Source organism: Aulonocara stuartgranti (genome assembly GCF_965226115.1).
Source record: "Aulonocara stuartgranti genome assembly, chromosome: 8".
NCBI classification, from domain to species: Eukaryota; Metazoa; Chordata; class Actinopteri; order Cichliformes; family Cichlidae; genus Aulonocara; species Aulonocara stuartgranti.
The window spans coordinates 24,595,579-24,614,436 of NC_138959.1; the positions used below are offsets into that span (position 1 = coordinate 24,595,579).

Here is an 18,858-nt window from a genome sequence, read left to right on the forward strand (position 1 = left end):
CAAAGAAGAGGAAGTGCAGACCACACTAATGCATCACCGATTCACCTTGCTGCTAAGCGATTGCCTATTCAGTACCAGTGCTTGTCACAGTATTCACTTGTATTATAATCCCACTATGCATTTTGATGTGTTTAAGGCATGATCGAGCAAACAAACGACAGAATACTTTTTCTGAAACCTTAACTGTGTTACCTGTTATGGCAGCTAACAGGTAATGAGCAGAGCTAGCTCTGCTCATTTCTGAGCCTCTTTCTTATTTTCCTCTTTACTTTTCTTAACCTTTAACTTATGTCTTAGCAATCAGATCCTGCCATCTTGCATTACCGCTTCGTGCTAGTTATGTTGACTTTTCTCTTCTTTTGTCTCCACTTTTTTCACCCGTGTTTGGACACTCGGCGCATGGCTCCTTTGTTTACATTAGGGATCAGCTGTTAAGCGCTGCGCCTATGCGCCCTGCAGCTGCGCTACCGGCAGACAGACCCGGCCTACATCCCCAGTGAGGGAAGAAATGGGGGTGATGTCTCCCGAGGACACCTCACACACCATCTCTCCTTCCTGTAATCACTGTAAATGTGAGATGGCTCCCTGATATGATTGAGGAGCTAATGACGCTAACACGGTCACAGTGGCAGTATCCCGGCACTGCCCGGTACTCCCTCTGTGAGTAGGCTGCCCGGCTTCCAGCTGCTGCGGGCGGACAAGACGAGAGACAGCGGTGAGAGGAAAGGAGGGGGGCTGGCAGTGTTTGTTAAAGACTGTTGTGGTATCTCTGGGCACATCGCTGTGAAAGAACAACTCTGCAACACAGACATTGCGCTATTAGCCGTTAGCATCCGTGGAGGCAGCCTGTGACTCTCTGTGGTCCGCAGACTGCAAACGCAATCTCCGAGAGCTGTTCTTCTAATATCAGGGGACTTTAATCATGTCTCGCTGGACTCCACACTGCCCACCTTCACCCAGTATGTGACCTGCCCCACCGTAGGCAATAAAACATTGTATGCCAATGAAAAAGTGGCATACAGTTCATCACCTCCCCCTGCCCAGGGAAGATCCGATCGTAACCGAGTGCGTCTTGTCCCTGTGTGCAGCCCTTACTGTGCAGGGAGCCACTAATCACCCACGCAGTGCAGAGATGGTCCGCGGAGGGCATATAAATAAATAATAAAAGCAAGTAAATGACAGTATGCTCTTTCTGAAACAAACGGAGACCTTAACTTTTACCAAAATACCGTTTTACTCAGTTTAAAGTAATACCACTGTATAATAGCCTTCAAATTTAATAATGTTAACAGTATCTCAGGAATATTTTAAAGACTTTACACTTGGGGACATTACTCTGAAATTGTTGCACAATTTGTTAATGGAGTTTTTTGCAGATTGATCAACCTCTGCCCACATTTCCTCCAAAGCAACTCTGCTTCTGTAAGATGCTCTTTTAATATCTAATCATGTAGCTGACCTGTTACTCTTAAAATATCCCTGCAGCTGTTTCTTTTTAGAACCACTTTTTTCCAGCCTTCTCTTGCCCCATCCCAATGGCTGTTTTGAAACATTTTGCTGCCATCAAATTAAAATGGACTTCTTTTTAACGACGTAGTCTCTGTGTAAACATTTGACATGTTTTCTATGTTCTACTGTGAATAAACTTTGCCTTTGACATTTGCAAATCACTGCTTGCTCTTTTTTTTATTCACATTTTACACCGGAGTCCAGTATTTTCAGAACTATGTTTGTACAAAGCGTAATCTGTACAAAGCAAAACATAATCTGCTCGCTAATGTTAACATTTTTCTCTGCTGTGAACTGTCACAACATCACACACGCTAAACCATTTTATACCTACTACACTATACTGAGCCACTTCAAGACCTACTATCGTTTTTTAATTATTTACTGTCAATACTTTATAGTTGTATTTATCAATATCAACAGCTGTAGCTTTTAGATTATTCAAGTTGACTTTATCGAGATTGTTTCAGTTGTAAACTTTCAACTTCACAACTTCCATCTTACACACTTTAAAAATCACTCAACATTTTTATTGTCAGTGTCACACAGCTCGTTCTTATATCTCCACTTGTAGCTCTCTTCACGACAACACAGACACAGGTCGGTTCTTTGAAACGGGCGTTTATTACTTGGGCCTTCTCTCCTCAGCTTCACCATCACCAGTATGCCAATACGCCGTGGGAACTGGTCACGAGTGAACAGTACAAACCAATTAGCAACTTTACAGTACACATATTAAGTCCAAACACAAATAACAACATTTCTCAAATGACAAATACCTCGTTGGCTGCTTGTCCTGAAAAGAGGTCCTTAAGTCCTTGTGTTGCTTTTTCTTTTAGCAAACTTTTAGCTTAAAATCGCTTCATGAGAGACATCTGCTCCTTCACAGTCCATGCAAAGTCTCGTGTACTCTCGTTAAGGGTATTCTCACAAGACACTAGCTCTTACACTTTACACATGTACATTTCAAATAAAGACATTTCAACACAAACTATATATATATTCATGAAATTATGTAACTTATTATAAATCAGTCATCTACATCATGAAATCTACACAGAACATTTTAACAGCATTTACACCACTACTCAATGGTACATCGTAAACACGTATCATAACGTTTCACATTATATGTATCCAGTCACCTAGATATTTTGAAGTCTTTCCACTTGCTGCTATTATGTTTCAGTCATTAATTGAACTGTCTCAGTGATATGTGGAGTCCAGAAAGTATATTAAGCCAGATATGAGTTCAATACCATGACTCCCTCTGGTGCCACTTAGTGGATTAAATAGTTCTACCACTTGCTCCATCACCGTTCCGTCCAGAGTAAATTCAATGTCTGGCACAGTAATCCTCTCAGGCCAGTCGACCAGCAATCCCAGCTCATCTGTACCATGAGCAGCAGCACCACCACCAGAATCTGCACCTGAGCCCTGAGCAGCAGTCGTCTCACTCTCAGTGGCTGTCACACTACCATCAGCTGTCCCACCAATAGTCCCATCAGCAGCAGCTGCTCTGGTCTGAAAGATGTCCTGCATGGCAGTTGAGGCTCTGTAATGGGTTCAAGTGTCTCTCTGTCCGCAAGCCATGATTGTTCCACTGTTGAGTGAAGTCTTTCAAATCTCTGTTGATCCTTGGGAGATAGATGTAATGGAGAGCCCAAAGGTGCATTTCATTGTCAATGTCAATGATGCCTTCCTCCTCCAGGTGGTGAAATAAATCACAGTACACATTGGTCATTCCTCGCCACAGATCACCCCAGAGCCTCTCAATTCTCTGATTATGGGTACTCCTTCCTCTTAGGGCACTTCCACGATCAAAGCCTCTGAAAATGTTCATCATCAGGCAGATAGCATTGTTTTCCCCTCCTCTGTCTGTCCGGACCCTCGAGGGTACACCATAGGATACCATAGGATACACCATAGGAAAAAAAATACATACAAGTATGTTTTATTATTTTTGCTGAGTGGAAAAAGACCTAAAATCTACCAAACAACCGGAAAGTATATAAACTGGGAACACAAGTGCTATATAAAAGTGGTAACTAACCAACTGTTCTAAAACTAAGCTAACTGACATAGTAAATTTGAAAACAGTTTAAAAAAAAACATCCCCATTCATAGATGATGTCACAATCTCAATGGCTTACAGAGTGATGATGTCACAAACGTCTTAGAATCTTTGATCCTTCTTTTTCTATAAATAGAAGTGAGAATCAGCAGTTATCAGTCAGTTTGTTGACAGCAGTTGAAGCCAGCAGCAGTTCGCAAACGTTCCAACGTTCAAGCAGAGATACATTTGGTCACGCCTGCAAGAACCAAGTTTAACAGTAAACCGTTTGAGCAGACCTTTCACCTTTTCACACTTTGAAGAAGAAAGAAGAACCATCTATTTTATTTCATAATATTTTGAGGTGAAATCTGCTTTACTCTTCTAACTTTTAGTGTTAATCACTTTGATAGCATCAGAGATGTCTTTCGGAAATGTCCAGGACAAGTTAGTCCCCGGTGGCTGGCTCTCCTCCAACTACCGAATTATAAGTGTTGTCGGAGAAGGGACATATGGCAGAGTTGCCAAATGTGTCCAAATGGCTAACAAAAAGATTGTAGCCATTAAAATGATAAAGGATCAGGACCAAAAAGACCCGTTTAAAAACCAAGAGCTGGCTGCCCTGCAAAAACTTAAAGCCTGTAACTCCAGCAAGTACAATATAGTCGAATGGTACCAGGCTTTTACAGTCCGTGGACATCTGTGCCTTGAATTTGAATTCCTCGAAAAAAGTCTTCTTGACTTATTGCAAGAAAGATATTGCAATCCGCTCAGTTTAAAGGCTATTCGCCCCATCGTCATACAGATAGCTTTAGCTCTTAGCCACCTCAAGTCGATTGGAACAATCCATGCAGACTTGAAATTAGAGAACGTAATGCTGGTGAATAATCCCCAAGAGCCATACCGAGTTAAACTAATTGACTTCGGTCTGGCCTGTGAGACCTCAGCTGCCAAGGTGGGCTCATACATCCAGACACGTCCGTACCGGTCTCCGGAGATTATTCTGGGGCTTCCATTTACAGAAGCCATAGACATATGGTCTCTGGGCTGCATGGCAGTGTCTCTATACACTGGTTACTTGCTGTACCCGGGATACAGTGAATATGCCATACTAAAGTACATAACGGAGACTCAAGGAGAACTCCCAGAGCAAATGTTAAACTGTGGGCAAAAGACTGCAAAGTATTTCTGCAGGGAGTTCAATTCCGACAACATCTACCACTGGAAACTCAAGACAACTGAACAATATTTCCAGGAGTTTGGGATTGAGTTTGTTGACAAAAGAGTTAAAAAATTGAAGTCTCTGGATGAACTCTTATATACCGAGATCTTTGAAGATGAGGATTATGCAGATGCAACTGCAAAAAGGTGTGATATCCTGATGTTTGTAGAAATGGTAAAGCACTTGCTTCACCTCGATCCCCGAAAACGAATAACACCCAATCAGGTCCTTGAGCATGCCTTTTCAAAACTGAGCCACCTTGCATGGATGCGCCAGAGAAGCTCCTATGTTGAGTCCTGCTATGAGCACATAAACTACTTAAGGACAAAGAAGAAAGAGACGCCAGGACAGAGTCTCCATACCAGCAGGACAGAGTCTGCACACAAGCCCACCTCTGACACCAGACAATCTGCTCAGAGGAACTTCCCTCCCTCTGCAGCAGAGAGAAAAACACAAGTGATCCCCCACAGCCAAAACGGTTCTCCCCATTCAACTCAGAGGAGCAGCCACAATTTAGTCAGGTCCAGTCAGAGTGAAAATTCTGAGACAATTCCAAAGAAAGCACAGTGTAAAAGAAAGCACCTGCAGGAAAATGAAAAGGATACGAGTGACCCAGATCTTAAAAGAAAAAAGACTAATTGGAAAGATGTGCGCAGAGAAACACTGTACCAACATGAAAGGTCAGATCATGACCAGCAGAAACGCCACGATTCTATGGCTCCATCCTGCGCAACCACTAGCTACAGGACACAAAATTCCATCTTGCCAATTAAGAGGAAGCCAGATGAAAGCATCTTTGCAACATCAAATAAGAGGGCCAGAACCAACTGCGAAAACGGCAAGCGCCACACCTTTAACCACAGCTGGGCCGAGGACCACCGCTAGAGAATCATTTTTTGAAATAAAAATGAAGACATCTACATCAGCCATTTCCAGGCTGAAGGCGAATAAGGCACCGGGCACAGACGGTTATCCGTCCGAATGGTATAAAGCATTTAGGACGCAACTAACACCAGTGCTGCTTAATTGCTTTAATCATACACTAAGAACAGGAGTAGCCCCACAATCTCGGAGAGAAGCAGTTATCCCAAAAGATGGCAAAGATAAAAAAGAATGCAGCTCGTATAGGCCAATCTCTATCCTTAACGTGGACTATAAATTATTTGCTTCAATATTAGCTAAGAGACTGGAATCAATTATCCCGGAGCTGATAGACCTAGATCAGACAGGCTTTGTCTCAAATAGACAGACCTCTCTGCATTGAATCATATCTGTTGTTAACCTCTGTCTCTCTTCCTTCTCTCACCCCAACCGGTCGCAGCAGATGGCCGCCCCTCCCTGAGCCTGGTTCTGCCGGAGGTTTCTTCCTGTTAAAAGGGAGTTTTTCCTTCCCACTGTTGCCAAAGTGCTTGCTCATAGGGGGTCATATATGATTGTTGGTTTTTTTTTTTTAAATAAATGAATAAATAAACAAAAGTCTCTTTCAGATTTTTTTGTTTAGATTTGTTTTCTGGAGATTTTAAGGAATTACTGAATTGTGTACACTGATGCTTTAAAGCCAAAGCAGTTCATAATGATTGGCCATGCTTGCCTTAAACTCACAGGGAGATTACAAATATATGATCTAAAGCCAACATATTATTATTTTTACACACACTTTTAACATATTACACAAGTCAGGTTTTTGCTGTTATTTGACATGTTTCCATTAAAATAGGTTCAAAAGAATTGCACAGATTCTGAAACCAATATGCTTGAATACACGTGACTACTTGCTTTAAAAGTCTAACATTTCAGCCTGTAAACTCTACCATATGATAAGGCAGTAAACAAGTGTACATATAATGAACTATATACTTTTGTTTACCTCATCATAATACGTTTTATTTTTATTTTTGAGTTCTTTTCACAAAAAGACATCTTGGTATTTAGGATAAGTGTCTATGAAGAGGCAGGTAGCAGCACTAGTACCTAACTAGTATCTTGTTAACAGGAAACAGGGGAGTTTGAGGATTAGACGGGTGACATGAAAGCAGATCCTGAGAAGCAATAAAGAAGGCTGCAGGTGAGCATGTAGATAAGGAATCAAGAGCAGGAGGCGGTAAATTAGGCAGAAGATATGGACCTAAACTTAGTGCTGACATATGTCCATAACACTGGAATAAAGATCAGTAATTACAGGATTGCGCGGACAATTTTCATGAATAAAATGCTAAATTCATACCTAAAGCTTACCTTATGTATGCCAATGCCAAAAGCTCCTCAACATTCACTAATGAGGGCATTGGAAATAATCAAGTTAGTTTTTAACTAGCATCAATTAAGCTAACCTTACCATGGTAGTAGACGACTAGTGGCAACATATGTTTCACATTACTTTCAGAAATGCCAAATTTTAAGCACCTAAACAAACAAACAAAACATATTAAAGTTAAATTAAATTAAAATAATCCCACAGTGTATGTTTGAATTTGAAGTTTACAGAATAAGGTGTGTATTTGATTTACTGCTAAAAACTGCCTCAAGCTCCCAGAATGCATTGCTGTTTACAGAATGTAAAATCATGTCAATTTTACAGCAGTCTATTAAAGTGTAGATATGATCATAGAATGAAACCGCCATGTGAACAAAAGTGCTTTTTGTGTGTGTTTTTATTTGATTTCACTTCATCCCGTCTACAAACGTCTAAACAATTTCACGGGTGACTTACCACAAGTTACTGTCCTATTCACAGTTATCTACAAAGGGTTGTGAAACAGACTTACTTTGTCCAGGAAGGATCAGCAGCATAATAAAATAAATGACATACATCCCAGGCCCAGATATCACTTTGTCTTTTTCCCTCTGAGAAAGCTCCCTGAATATACTGATGCCTTCTGCTGAATCATGTTACAACAGCAGATTTCTGCAGCTGAGTGCAGAGGGAGGTTTGTACTGAGCAGTACAGTTTCATATGAGCTGCACACCTGTGGTTAAAAAATGCAAGTCCCACTCCCAAATTTTAAATAATACAAATATTTGACTCCAGATGATACGCGTATAATCTCAACATGTAAAACTGTGTGGAGCAGACCATTTATCACAGGGCATGATTTTATTTACCGGTGAAAGCATGGGCAAACATCTTACTGAGTATTGGAAGAGCTGGCACCTTTTCTGTATATCGGTTAACAGGAAAACATCTTTATTTTAGTAAGGAAAAAAACAACATGCTGAATATAATGGAACACAATGTGGTATAAATTAGACCTTTTTGAAGAAAGAGGAACACACCTGTACTTCAGTGTGGTTGTGCAATAGATTGTCCAGTATATCTCCTTTATAAAAGAGGTCCCCATGTCACTATAAGTTGCTTGGTTTCCTTGAAAAACAATGATGCAGTCTTGTCAGTAGCATGTTAAAAAAGCTAGATTTGATTGATGGTTATTATTCATCTGATCTGATGATGTTGGAGCCATAGTCTCAGTCATTTGTTTAAGTATAGGAGATGTAACTTTCTAAAGGCCAGCAGCAGGTGGCTCCTCTGGTTGCAAAAAAGCATTCTGAGCTGAATATTTACTGGCAATTTACATTAACAATGTCATAAAATATGATGCAACATTACAAAGCGAGGTGAAAAAAACCACCTGCTGTTACAGTGAGTCAGTCCCATCCCAGCTTCTGACAGCCTCAATTAAAGATTTACAGTATGATCATAACCGGTGACCTACTCGCTACAGGCCTATTGCATGATATGGCATTTTTAATATTCAGTCCAGTGTCCATTATAGCCCTTTATGCCAGAGTGGCAGAATAAATGTATGAGTTCTTAGCAAAGGAGATGTCAAAGGAGAAAACAGCCTTCTGATTCTTACCCAAAATATAACCAGAAGTCAGTAGAGAGGGAAGGGAATTCACTAACCTACAGATTGTACCTATAATAATGACGTAAGCTGTCAGTACTCGCCAACTTACATAATGTCAGAGTCATTCATTATATCTGGATTTTTTTTAACCTGAGGGTTAGAAAGGTTTTGCAGTGTGGATGTGTTTGTTGTGTTTGCATCCAGCGTGATTTCATGTGAATATTTTAGGAATTCAGCTGTGGTCTTTGGCTCTGGTTGTGACAGTAAAACATCCACTACTGTGACTGTTAGTGAGACATTTGTCCATCCTTCTGACGCAGCTGCTACGTCATCTTCCAAGCACCTGGATGACTGATATCGATGCTAAAGAGTCTCTGGATTCAGGGAGTGATGATGATGATAGAAGGAAGTGGTTTTAAACTAAATTATGATGTGATATTTAGAATCCCCTTATATTACTCCCTAGATAGTTTTATTTTGTCGATGGAAACAATGGCAGAAAGAAACAGCTTTGAATAACTCTACAGCATTATTATTGCTTTGACCTTCAGACCCATCTATTGAAGGAGAGGTCAGAGGTCAAATGTGACATTGTAAATTTTTATATATAATCTTTATATGATACTCTCTATATGCTAATACTTACCTCACTCGTAAGACTTATAGTTTATCAGTTGTAAGCCTCTTTCTCATTTTTCAACCAATAAATCATTGAGTTCACCTTGAAGACTCGGTCAAATTAACATTTAGTTATTATATAATTTAGTTAACAGTCTGACCCCTCACTACACCACTAAAAAGTTTTATCAGAATTCAGACAAAAACAGGAAGCCCACAGGTCTTTGTCATGTCTGAATTATGTCTTCAACTCATTTGGAACTATAATTAAGTACTGATTTTATTTGTGCTGGTTTAGCTCAGCATGTTGAACGGGTGACCTCATGTCATATGGCTGAGAGTGGCAAGCCCAGGTTTGAGTCCAACCTGCGGCCCTTTGCAGAATGTCTTTCCTGTCGTGTCTTCACTGATCTATCTAATAGAGCTTATTGCATTCAGGGTAGAGCAACAGCAACCCATCTAGTAACGATCACGGAGTCATTCATTCTAAGGTCGTGGCAGGATTACAAGACAGTAATATTGTGGATAGGTCATATGATAGACATAAAGATTAGTGTGATTATCTAAGCTTTAATAGCACTTGTAAATGCAATGGCAATAATGGCTATTCATTGCCATATGACTGAGTAACTACCCAACACCATAACTGACAACAGAAATTAGGGACAGGCAGTAGAAGGAAACTGTTAATCTGAAGGACGGAGGTCCAATAATGATTTGAAAACTAGGAAATGGTTGCATTGCAATTTTCATATTAATCCCACTGTGGTTCATAAACATACAAGAGGTTCTTTTATTCTGATCTCACAGCCTTTTTTCTTACTGGGGACACATGAAGATTTGCCTTTTAGGCTCATTTACAGTTTTGTGTTTCTATTGTTTTCAAATACATGAACACAACAAAAATACTAGAAAATAATGAAGAGGTTTCAATGTATTAAAAATGACGCATTTAAAGTTCAACACAATTCTTACGTCTTATTATCATAAAACACCGCCTGAATGTCTTTACTGGGGAAAATGGTAAAGACTTTGGTGCTCCTGTGTTCGCCACTTAACAAGGTAACAACACAAAAACATTTTTCTTTCACATTTTTTGTTGCTCTGATCAAAAGGACAAAACAAAAGAATAAATTCAGAGGAGGCGAGGGAGAGGAAAGGCTTCACGATCGCTAGCGCGAGGAGTTGGAACTTGATCGCGACCGATGGCGGCGGCGGCCAGGCGATCGAGACCTGCGCCGCACTGGAGACCGTCGGCGTGGAGACCGAGATCTAGAAAAAGAGAAATTAAGAGAAAAGAACATAAATAACAGAAGAGGTAAAGGTTTCCTCTCTCCTCCTCCCCCTTCTCCACTGTGGGTGCCCATCATTTGCTCATTACCTTCTCCTCATACGAGGGGGAGTCCGGCGCCACATCGGGGGCGGAGGAGGCATCCTCCGGGGAGGGGAAAGCCTGCGAGGAGGGGGGCGCACCGTGGGAGTCAGCACAGCTGTGACAGTGATTTCCTGACCATCGATCTGACCTGAAAGACATCAGCGTGAGAGTTGATCCACTTTAAGCACATGACTCAGAACGTGGCTCTGAAACAATCTCTTCAGTCCTTCCTACCTCCGTCCATGTGCTTCAGAGCCTTCTCTGCCTCTTCGGAGGTCTCGTACTCCACATAGGCGTACCCCTTGGACAGGTGAGGGTGCATGCGGTTCATGGGCATTTCAATCATCTTGATCTTGCCATATGTGGAGAAAATCTCCTGGATGTGCTCCTTTAAAAGACACAGAAAACCTTTGAGATACCTGCTGTTTTTATTGTGAGTAACTTTCAGCTTCTAAACCAAAAATAATTTGTTCTTCCTGGTAGAACTGATTCTTTTAGCCTGATCACGTGACCACTGCTTGCCCATCTCTGGATTAAGTCTTTGGTGAGCCCTCTTTTGATTTTTGATCCATTTGTGGTTTCCCGGTTGTCAGTTGCTGATTACAGACTTCATTCATCATTCTGCTTGAACTTGAAATCTTTGCTCATTTAAAGTCTCAGTAGCCTGACGACTGCACAGATGAGGCTTAGCGGGGAAAACGTCACACAGAAGCAGCATTCCTTGTGGTGGTGGAGTAGGTATCCACATTAACAACAGATGGTGCATGGACACAAACAGGGCCTATCACATTGTTCTCCACACACTGAGGACTTGGCCATTAAATGCTGGCCGTTCAGCAAACTCAGTAATTTCCATCACTGTTCTTTATATCCACGGTTACACAGACACAAAGCTGTGACAGTAACCTGATACAAAACAACCAACAAATGGTTATGAAAAAAGTTCTCCGCCACTTTTTCCAACGTGGATTTTGTAGCTAGAGGGTCCATCATACTTGACTACTTGTGTTTATTGAAACATAACAGCAGCATTCAAAGCATTCAGTCCTCCGCCCCAACCATCAACTCATCAGACCACGTCTCTGTCTTGTAAATTCCAGCATACAGACCTCTGGTCATCAGAACTACGGAGCAGCACTGCAGGATTTGCACAGACTGATCGGTGCTTCGAGGGGCTCAGGACACAGACACTGAGGAGCATGCTAAGGCTCTATGTGGCTAGATCTAAAATTTCAATTCAATTTTATTCATATGCCACAAAATCACAACAACCGTCACCTGGATGTAGTTTATACTGTAAGGTAAAGACCCTACAGTAATACAGAGAAAATCATCAACAATCAAACCCTATAAGCAAGCAGTTGGTGACAATAGGAAGAAAAAAAGAATTTAACAGGAGGAAACCTCAGAGCTCAGATCCAGGATCAAGGAGAGACAGCCACCTGTCATGACCAGTTGTGGCTGAGGTTGCATGAAGAAAAAAAAAGTATCAATATCAGAGTGAGTGAGAACCTTATGACAGAAACTCTGCTTTTAATTCTGGAGATTAAGCAGCCCTCAGAATTACAAGAGCCAACCTCTATAAGAAAATCAGTGGCAAAAAAGGCCCTTAGTCACAAAAACCCAAATTATAGAATCAATTTCAGGACCATAGAGATACAACTAGACTGGGACAGGATATTACATGTATTACAGACTCCAGGGGCCAGTTCTTCGTACGTCGCTCACTACATCCAAGATCAAATGACACATCCAAGACCAAACCATCGCGCTAACCGTGAGCTCGCTAATCCGGTTCCCCGAACACACCTGTTGTTGACGATTAGTACAGCTGGACGCAGTAATGTGACATCACTGGGTGTCGTAAAAGGGGCTACGCATCGATAGTAGAAACATTGATCGGCAACCCGCTGATTGGTCGGCGAAAATGTCGAAGGGGCGCGCTCGGTATTTTCCGGCAGCAGAGCAAGAACTCTTGATTGAGGGATTTCAGGAGTTTCAGAGTTTAATTAAAACGCAAGGGAACACTGCAAAGGCTGCAAAAGCAAGGAGAGAGGGCTGGCAGAAAGTTGCTGACAAATTAAACTCGTAAGTAATTCAATAATAACAATAATAATGGAGTGGGTTTATATAGCGCTTTTCAAGGCACCCAAAACGCATGACAATACCACTATTCAGTCACTTTGTTATTTATTTATAGATTTATTATATTACACTATATTATCCAATATTATATTACATTATATTGTTATATTATATCCTCTTTCACATTAGAGCCACAACAGGACCCACTAGAACATGGGAACAAGTAAAAGTGGAATATAAAAATATTCTACAGAATGGTAATATTTATCACTTATATTGCTTTTCGTCTCTTGGAAAGAGACCCTGAAATAATCTGTTTGTTTGTTCATAACAGCAACCAAGAAAAGGGCAGAGCAAAAAAAAGACAGGTGGTGGTCCTGCACCCCCTCGTCAACAAGTTGGTTAAGTGAATAATACCCTCACGGGAAAATCGATATCTCTCTATGAGCACACTGTCGCGCTGAGCTAAAGGATCCTGTCTGTCCCGCAATACACGCTGAATTCTGAGGACTCTCCTTATCAATCTTGCACCTTCCTCAATGGGTGGCTCGCGTAAACGGACAGGACATGGCTGCGACAGACTTCCCAAATCCACCTTCGCTTTTATAGCCGTGGTCTCCCATCTTGATTACACGAAGTAATTTGCAATTACTACTCTGAAATATGAATTACATCTGAAATAATCAAATACATATAATAGAATGTTAATAGTAGATTTCCCTTTTTTAGGATATGACCTGTATGTATCTGTGTGAAATCAATGAAAGGATCAAATGCTGCATTATCTTTAGTTACATTGATGTTATTTATTTATGGTGAAACAGTGGTGGAATATCGCTGTTGCTTTCGTATAAATGAAGCGGACATACCTGCGTGGCCGCGATCTAATCCTGTTTACATAAAGTAAACCTGCTCCCGAGCAGGTTTACGCTTACGGCTCTGTTGCTATGACAGCAAGTCCCGGATGAGCTTCGGGGAACCGAACGATCCAGGATCACGCGAAATCGTCAACAATCTAATCCAGCTAACTTACTTAGCGAGGTACGAAGAACAGGCCCCAGGATCACCTCACAGCCACAACACTGCATGATCTCAGAAAACTACTTTGTAAATTCAACATCTCATCAAAGTCTTAACAAGGAAAATAATAACAAGGACTACAAGGAGGTGAAACTTTTTGCAGCAATGACAATCTTATTCTGAAAGTGAACCCCCCTCCCCAAAGAGCTGTTATTTGACTATACGCAGCCCGATCTATATCATCAACACTGGTGTGGAAACTGTGCTTCATATAATATTCATGGGGGTTCATGTGACCCCTGCACATCTCCTATGTTTTCAAAAAAAATCTCCTGCACTTCCTACCGAGGTTAAAAAAAGGCTCATCTTAACCCATCTGTCCTCACCACTTCCTACAGAGCCACCACACAGAGTGCACCAACACGCAGTACCAACACTCTGTGGCATGAGAGCAGCAGTGCCTCAAACAGAAAGCCACTGGGGAGCGTGGCGATGGCAGCTGAGATTAATGGGGTCTCACTGCCACCTGTTGGGAGCCTGGCCCAACAACGCCACCTGTCAAGGGCAAAAAGGATCACCAGGGACAGCAGGCACCCCTGTCACAGACTGGTCTCTCTTCTACCTTTAAGCAAAAGCTATCACAGACTGGCGTGCAGCACAGTACGGCTCTGTGACAGCTATGACCTGACCTCCGATTTTTGTTTGTTTTTCTGTGATCCTAATTTTGTTCAGCAGTGCATCTGTGATGTATTGACTGAATGACAGTAAAGAAATCTGAACCTGAATTTGGATGACGGCTGGGTTCATTCTGGGGGTCATTTCTGTGTAACTGGCCAGTCTAAGCATCACCAACAAAAAGTTATACATGTGGTTACACACAGACACACATTACATATGACATATTATAGAATGCCATTTAGGAAATTTGTATATATATTAGAATGAAAGCCTGAATATATATTTTAATGATTATTATTTATCAAGCGGGAAACCAATGAATTAAATCATCAAGAACCCCCCACGCCACCCCTCCTCTCTTCTCCAGAGGTCCACAGATGCAGCTCCACTGTTCTGCAATTAACAGTGTAGCGGACAGCTACACACTCTGAATCATCTGCAGCATTAATCCTCTCTCAGTCTCCCAGAGTGTACTAAAAATTCTGGAACACACAGAATTATCCAGAAAAGACTGAACAAGTTTCTGTACTGAGACAGAAAACAAACAGGATTTGAGGGAATGAAAGGCTGCTAATACTTATTAGAGTAAGAAATACCTTCTTGCAGCTAACACCTTATCAGTTCTTTGTAGCCGCATTCAGTGTAATCAGTAACTCCATGCTTGTTTCGTGAGCGTACTGGTAAAAGTATTAAGGTAATAATAGAAATGCAAAGCATTTCATTACAGCCTACATTTGTTTTTTTTAAGCAACTACAAAGATTTGCTTTACAATCAACTACAAATGATCAAATATCTTAAGTTTTCACAAAAATGAAATGTGGCCACTGTGCTTGTAGCTAACAGTGTTTACCAGAGATTTTAATGCTGCTGACTCAAACTCCAAAACAAAGGCTTAATCAGTCCCCTGTGAGCACTCTCCACCATCCCTACGATCCTCTTCTTCATTTGAATCAACAAAAAGTTTCAATACAAACTGTAAACACAAAAACTTTTTAAGAACTGTGAAAATAAACTCTGCTCACAGTTTAAAGCTGTGACTAAGCAGTATGTTTATTACTTGTTATTCTGTTGGCTGCAGTGTCCTAAAGTCCCTCAGGATCTATCGTAACGCACGTATCAACAGAAATCGGGTGTGAAAGAAAATCTGGCTTCATGGTTATCCATTTGCACACTGCTTGTATACATCACACAAAGATTCCCTGCTTTTATGACTTAAATACAAAAGTATGGAAGATAGTTTCCACCACTGGGGGGGATAAAAGAAAAAAAAAATACATCCATAACTACATTTTTAGTTTATTTGAAATTTCAAGTTAGCTCTGCCAATCAGAAAGCTCCGTGAATGACGTCATTCCCTAGTTACCCACAAATGGTGCAGTCACAGGTGCACTCAAAATCAGGAATATGTATAGTAAACATGGAAAAATTCCTGTTAATGCTAATAATAACAGCATGTTTCCACTAGTAACACAAGGATGTCATCATTTTAAAACCATTTTGAAAGCAGTTTGCTCATTCGTGACCTCCATCTGTAGCATTGGTAGCTGATGCCTCCACCTTCTGTTTCCGGGTAACAGTGAAATATATTCAGAGAGGTCCTGATTGGTGGAGCTAACGGCTTATCAACTTGAAATTTTATGTTATGGATGACAAAAAAAAAGCAAAACAAAAAACATTCTGTGACATAGCAAAAGAGCCAGTGTGATAACAATAAAAACAAACAAACAAAAAAACCCATCTTTTTAAGCACTTCTAGTTAAGAATGTACCTTGATGACGTTTCTGGTCAGCCGACCCAGGAAGACCTTGGTCGGTTTGGGTGTGGGACTCCTGCGTCGTCGATCCCTGCCTTCCTTCTTTGGCGATTTAGACCTACAATCACATCTGACTTTAATTTAACATGTGAGCTGTTAATGACAGCGTCTAATATGAAAACTCTTCAAGTACATTTAAGTTCTTTTTATGAAAACATCACCAGAACCAAGACTCACTGAGGATTACTCACTGAACAGGCAATGTACAACCTCTTGCTAATCTCTTACTACATTTAGTTTTTTGGGTGCTTCCTAGTAAACGCTTCCATACTTTGAGCGCGAGCGTCGTCTGTTGTTGTGGCGTTGGCGGCTGGGGCTGGGTGAGGATGATGAAGATGAGGAGGAAGAAGAGCGGGAGCTGGAGGAGCCAGAGTGACTGGAGGCAGAGGAGCTTGAGCCGCTGGAGGAGCCAGAGCTGGAACCTGAGCTGCTGCTGCTGGAGCTGGAGCTCGACCTAAAGAGAACATTATGATAATTTTTTATTTATTTATTTATTTTTAAATGGATGATCTGCTGAGGGGAGCAATAGAAGGGTTTGGTCCCAAAGCTTTAATTAAAATGAGCTAACTCTCATTCAAACCAGAGGGGAACAGGTGGTTAGTGATCTGACCTGCTGCTCCTGCTAGAAGCGCTGCGTCGGGTGCGGTTCTTGTCTCGGCCCCGGCCTTTGTCAGCTCCCTCTTTAGTGGCTCCTGACTTGTCCTTGCTGCGCTGTTTGCTCTTGTCATCGTCCTTCCTTTTTGTTGGAGAAGGCGCCCTGTTAAAGGAGAAAAAAACCAAAAAGATCTAAGATTTAGGGTGCCAGACATCCCCAACACCTTTGCACTGTGCCAAAATAGATTATCATTTGCATACAGTAACATCAAACCATGCAAACTGACAGGCAGGAATGATTTCCTGTGTTATTAAGCGGTGCATTTGGGTAACTCAGTCTCTAAGTGAACGTGCTCCTGTCATAGAGTGGATGGGCTGTATTGTCCAGCATTGTCCTCATCTTGGACAACATCCGCCTCTCTGACACCACCTTAAGGGAGTCCGGCTCCATCCCCACTACATTACAGGCCTTTACGGACTAGATTTTGAAGGAACATTTCTATTTTAGCCTGCACAACTTTTTTTTATAATTTTGGTAAGGTTATTTAAAATCTCAAGGATTCAAGGAGCTTTATTGTCCTTCACGTCATATGATAACATGAGGTTAACATCTGCACTACCTTTCCAAAAATTTACATCAGCGGGACCCAAGCAGACTTGCAAAGTATAAAAGTAAGGAAAACAAAAATGGAGTAAAAGAGGCTTGAAGCTGAGCTGGTCTATATGTGAGATGTAACTCAAGAAAAGAAGAGAAGGGAAACTCAAACTACAGCTTTTTAATATTTTTTGAAGGCAAACCTCATTTTACTTGAAATGATAAGGTTATGTCACAGTGAAAATTAATAATAAACTTTTTCCAACAAATACTGTTTGACTATACTTTTTTCTTTGTTTTATTGGACAGGCAGTTTTTAACTTTAAACAAACACTGGTAAAACTGTTAGGTGGCTTCAAAATATGCTGCACTGAAATATATTATATTATATTTTGGACCTGCAAATTTTCTTCATCTTTCTATGTTTTTACACACATACATTATCTTCATAGCCACCGTTGAAATTTACAGTATTTTGGCAGTACGGTTATAAGTGGCTGTAAATAATCTTACATTTTTACTGAATTATATTGTCCCTTTCTAGCTTTTTGAACCTAAATCTTGATTACCTATATTACTGATACTTTTTTGGATTTTCCCCTTTATCATAGTTTTAATTATTAAATCAAAATTCCAAAACTTTTGGCTTAGTCAGACTATGTTGAACACGTTCGTCATTTCTCCATTTTTAACTCCTTGCCTGCTATTGATCACATCCCAGTTGTTAAAGGTAACTAACACTCTGAGGTATATGAGGGAAAAGGATCTTTATTCTCAGTTAAATAATATTCCACTGATGTAACTACAGGGATGCTAAAGTAACGTCTTTCCGTCTCTGTGCAAAAGCATCTGCATCGTCACTTTTTCCAACACTGAGGTAAGAATGACCGCTTGTTTATGGAAGCATAATTCTTTGCGCTTTTGACATGAGCTACAAATTAATTTAGTCGATTTGTCAAATAGATGCTACCAATAGTTCTGTGTTAGGGGGAGAAAACGAACTTCCTTTTGTTGTTATTATTCTGTAGGAAACTCGCGAACCCTCGTTCATTTGCTCTTTGAGCAGTTCTGCAACACATTTCTGTAATCGCCACATATGCATTTTTAAGAATGAGGACAAATGCTGAGTGGCCACAGTATATCTACTCATAGAAAATGCAAAACAAAATCAAGCTAGCTCAAAAGTTAGCTAGCTTACCGTTGGTTAAATATATAAATAATAATAATATGGCTGTATATTGTGTTTGCTTATTAACAATTTCGTGTAAAGCTAAAAGCAGTACCTTTCGCGTTAACACTTTCGTGTAGTGATTTGCAATTTATAAGCCAAATACAAAAGAGAAACAAATTAAAACGACTGCGTTCACTTACATTTTTTCCTCGCGACAGTAGTAATCGCACAAAAATGACGTAAGCAGTTTGAACCAATCAGCACTCTGTACGCGCCTCA

The 18,858-nt window shown here is 40.7% G+C and overlaps 1 protein-coding gene and 1 long non-coding RNA gene across 2 annotated transcripts in view; one reads left to right on the forward strand and one right to left on the reverse strand.

Annotated features, from left to right (window-relative positions):
- The window catches only part of LOC309712689, a 354,596-nt gene that overhangs the window by 227,893 nt on the left and 107,845 nt on the right, over nt 1-18,858 (forward strand). The gene's annotated exons all lie outside the window — the stretch shown is intronic.
- LOC309712968 (RNA-binding protein with serine-rich domain 1-like) lies at nt 10,017-18,855 on the reverse strand. Its single transcript, XM_082544216.1, has 7 exons — nt 18,780-18,855; nt 16,830-16,976; nt 16,491-16,673; nt 16,175-16,277; nt 10,857-11,010; nt 10,629-10,770; nt 10,017-10,519 (listed from the first exon to the last, which is right to left on the reverse strand). Coding segments are annotated over exons 1-7 (831 nt in total). The 5' UTR covers nt 18,782-18,855; the 3' UTR covers nt 10,017-10,419.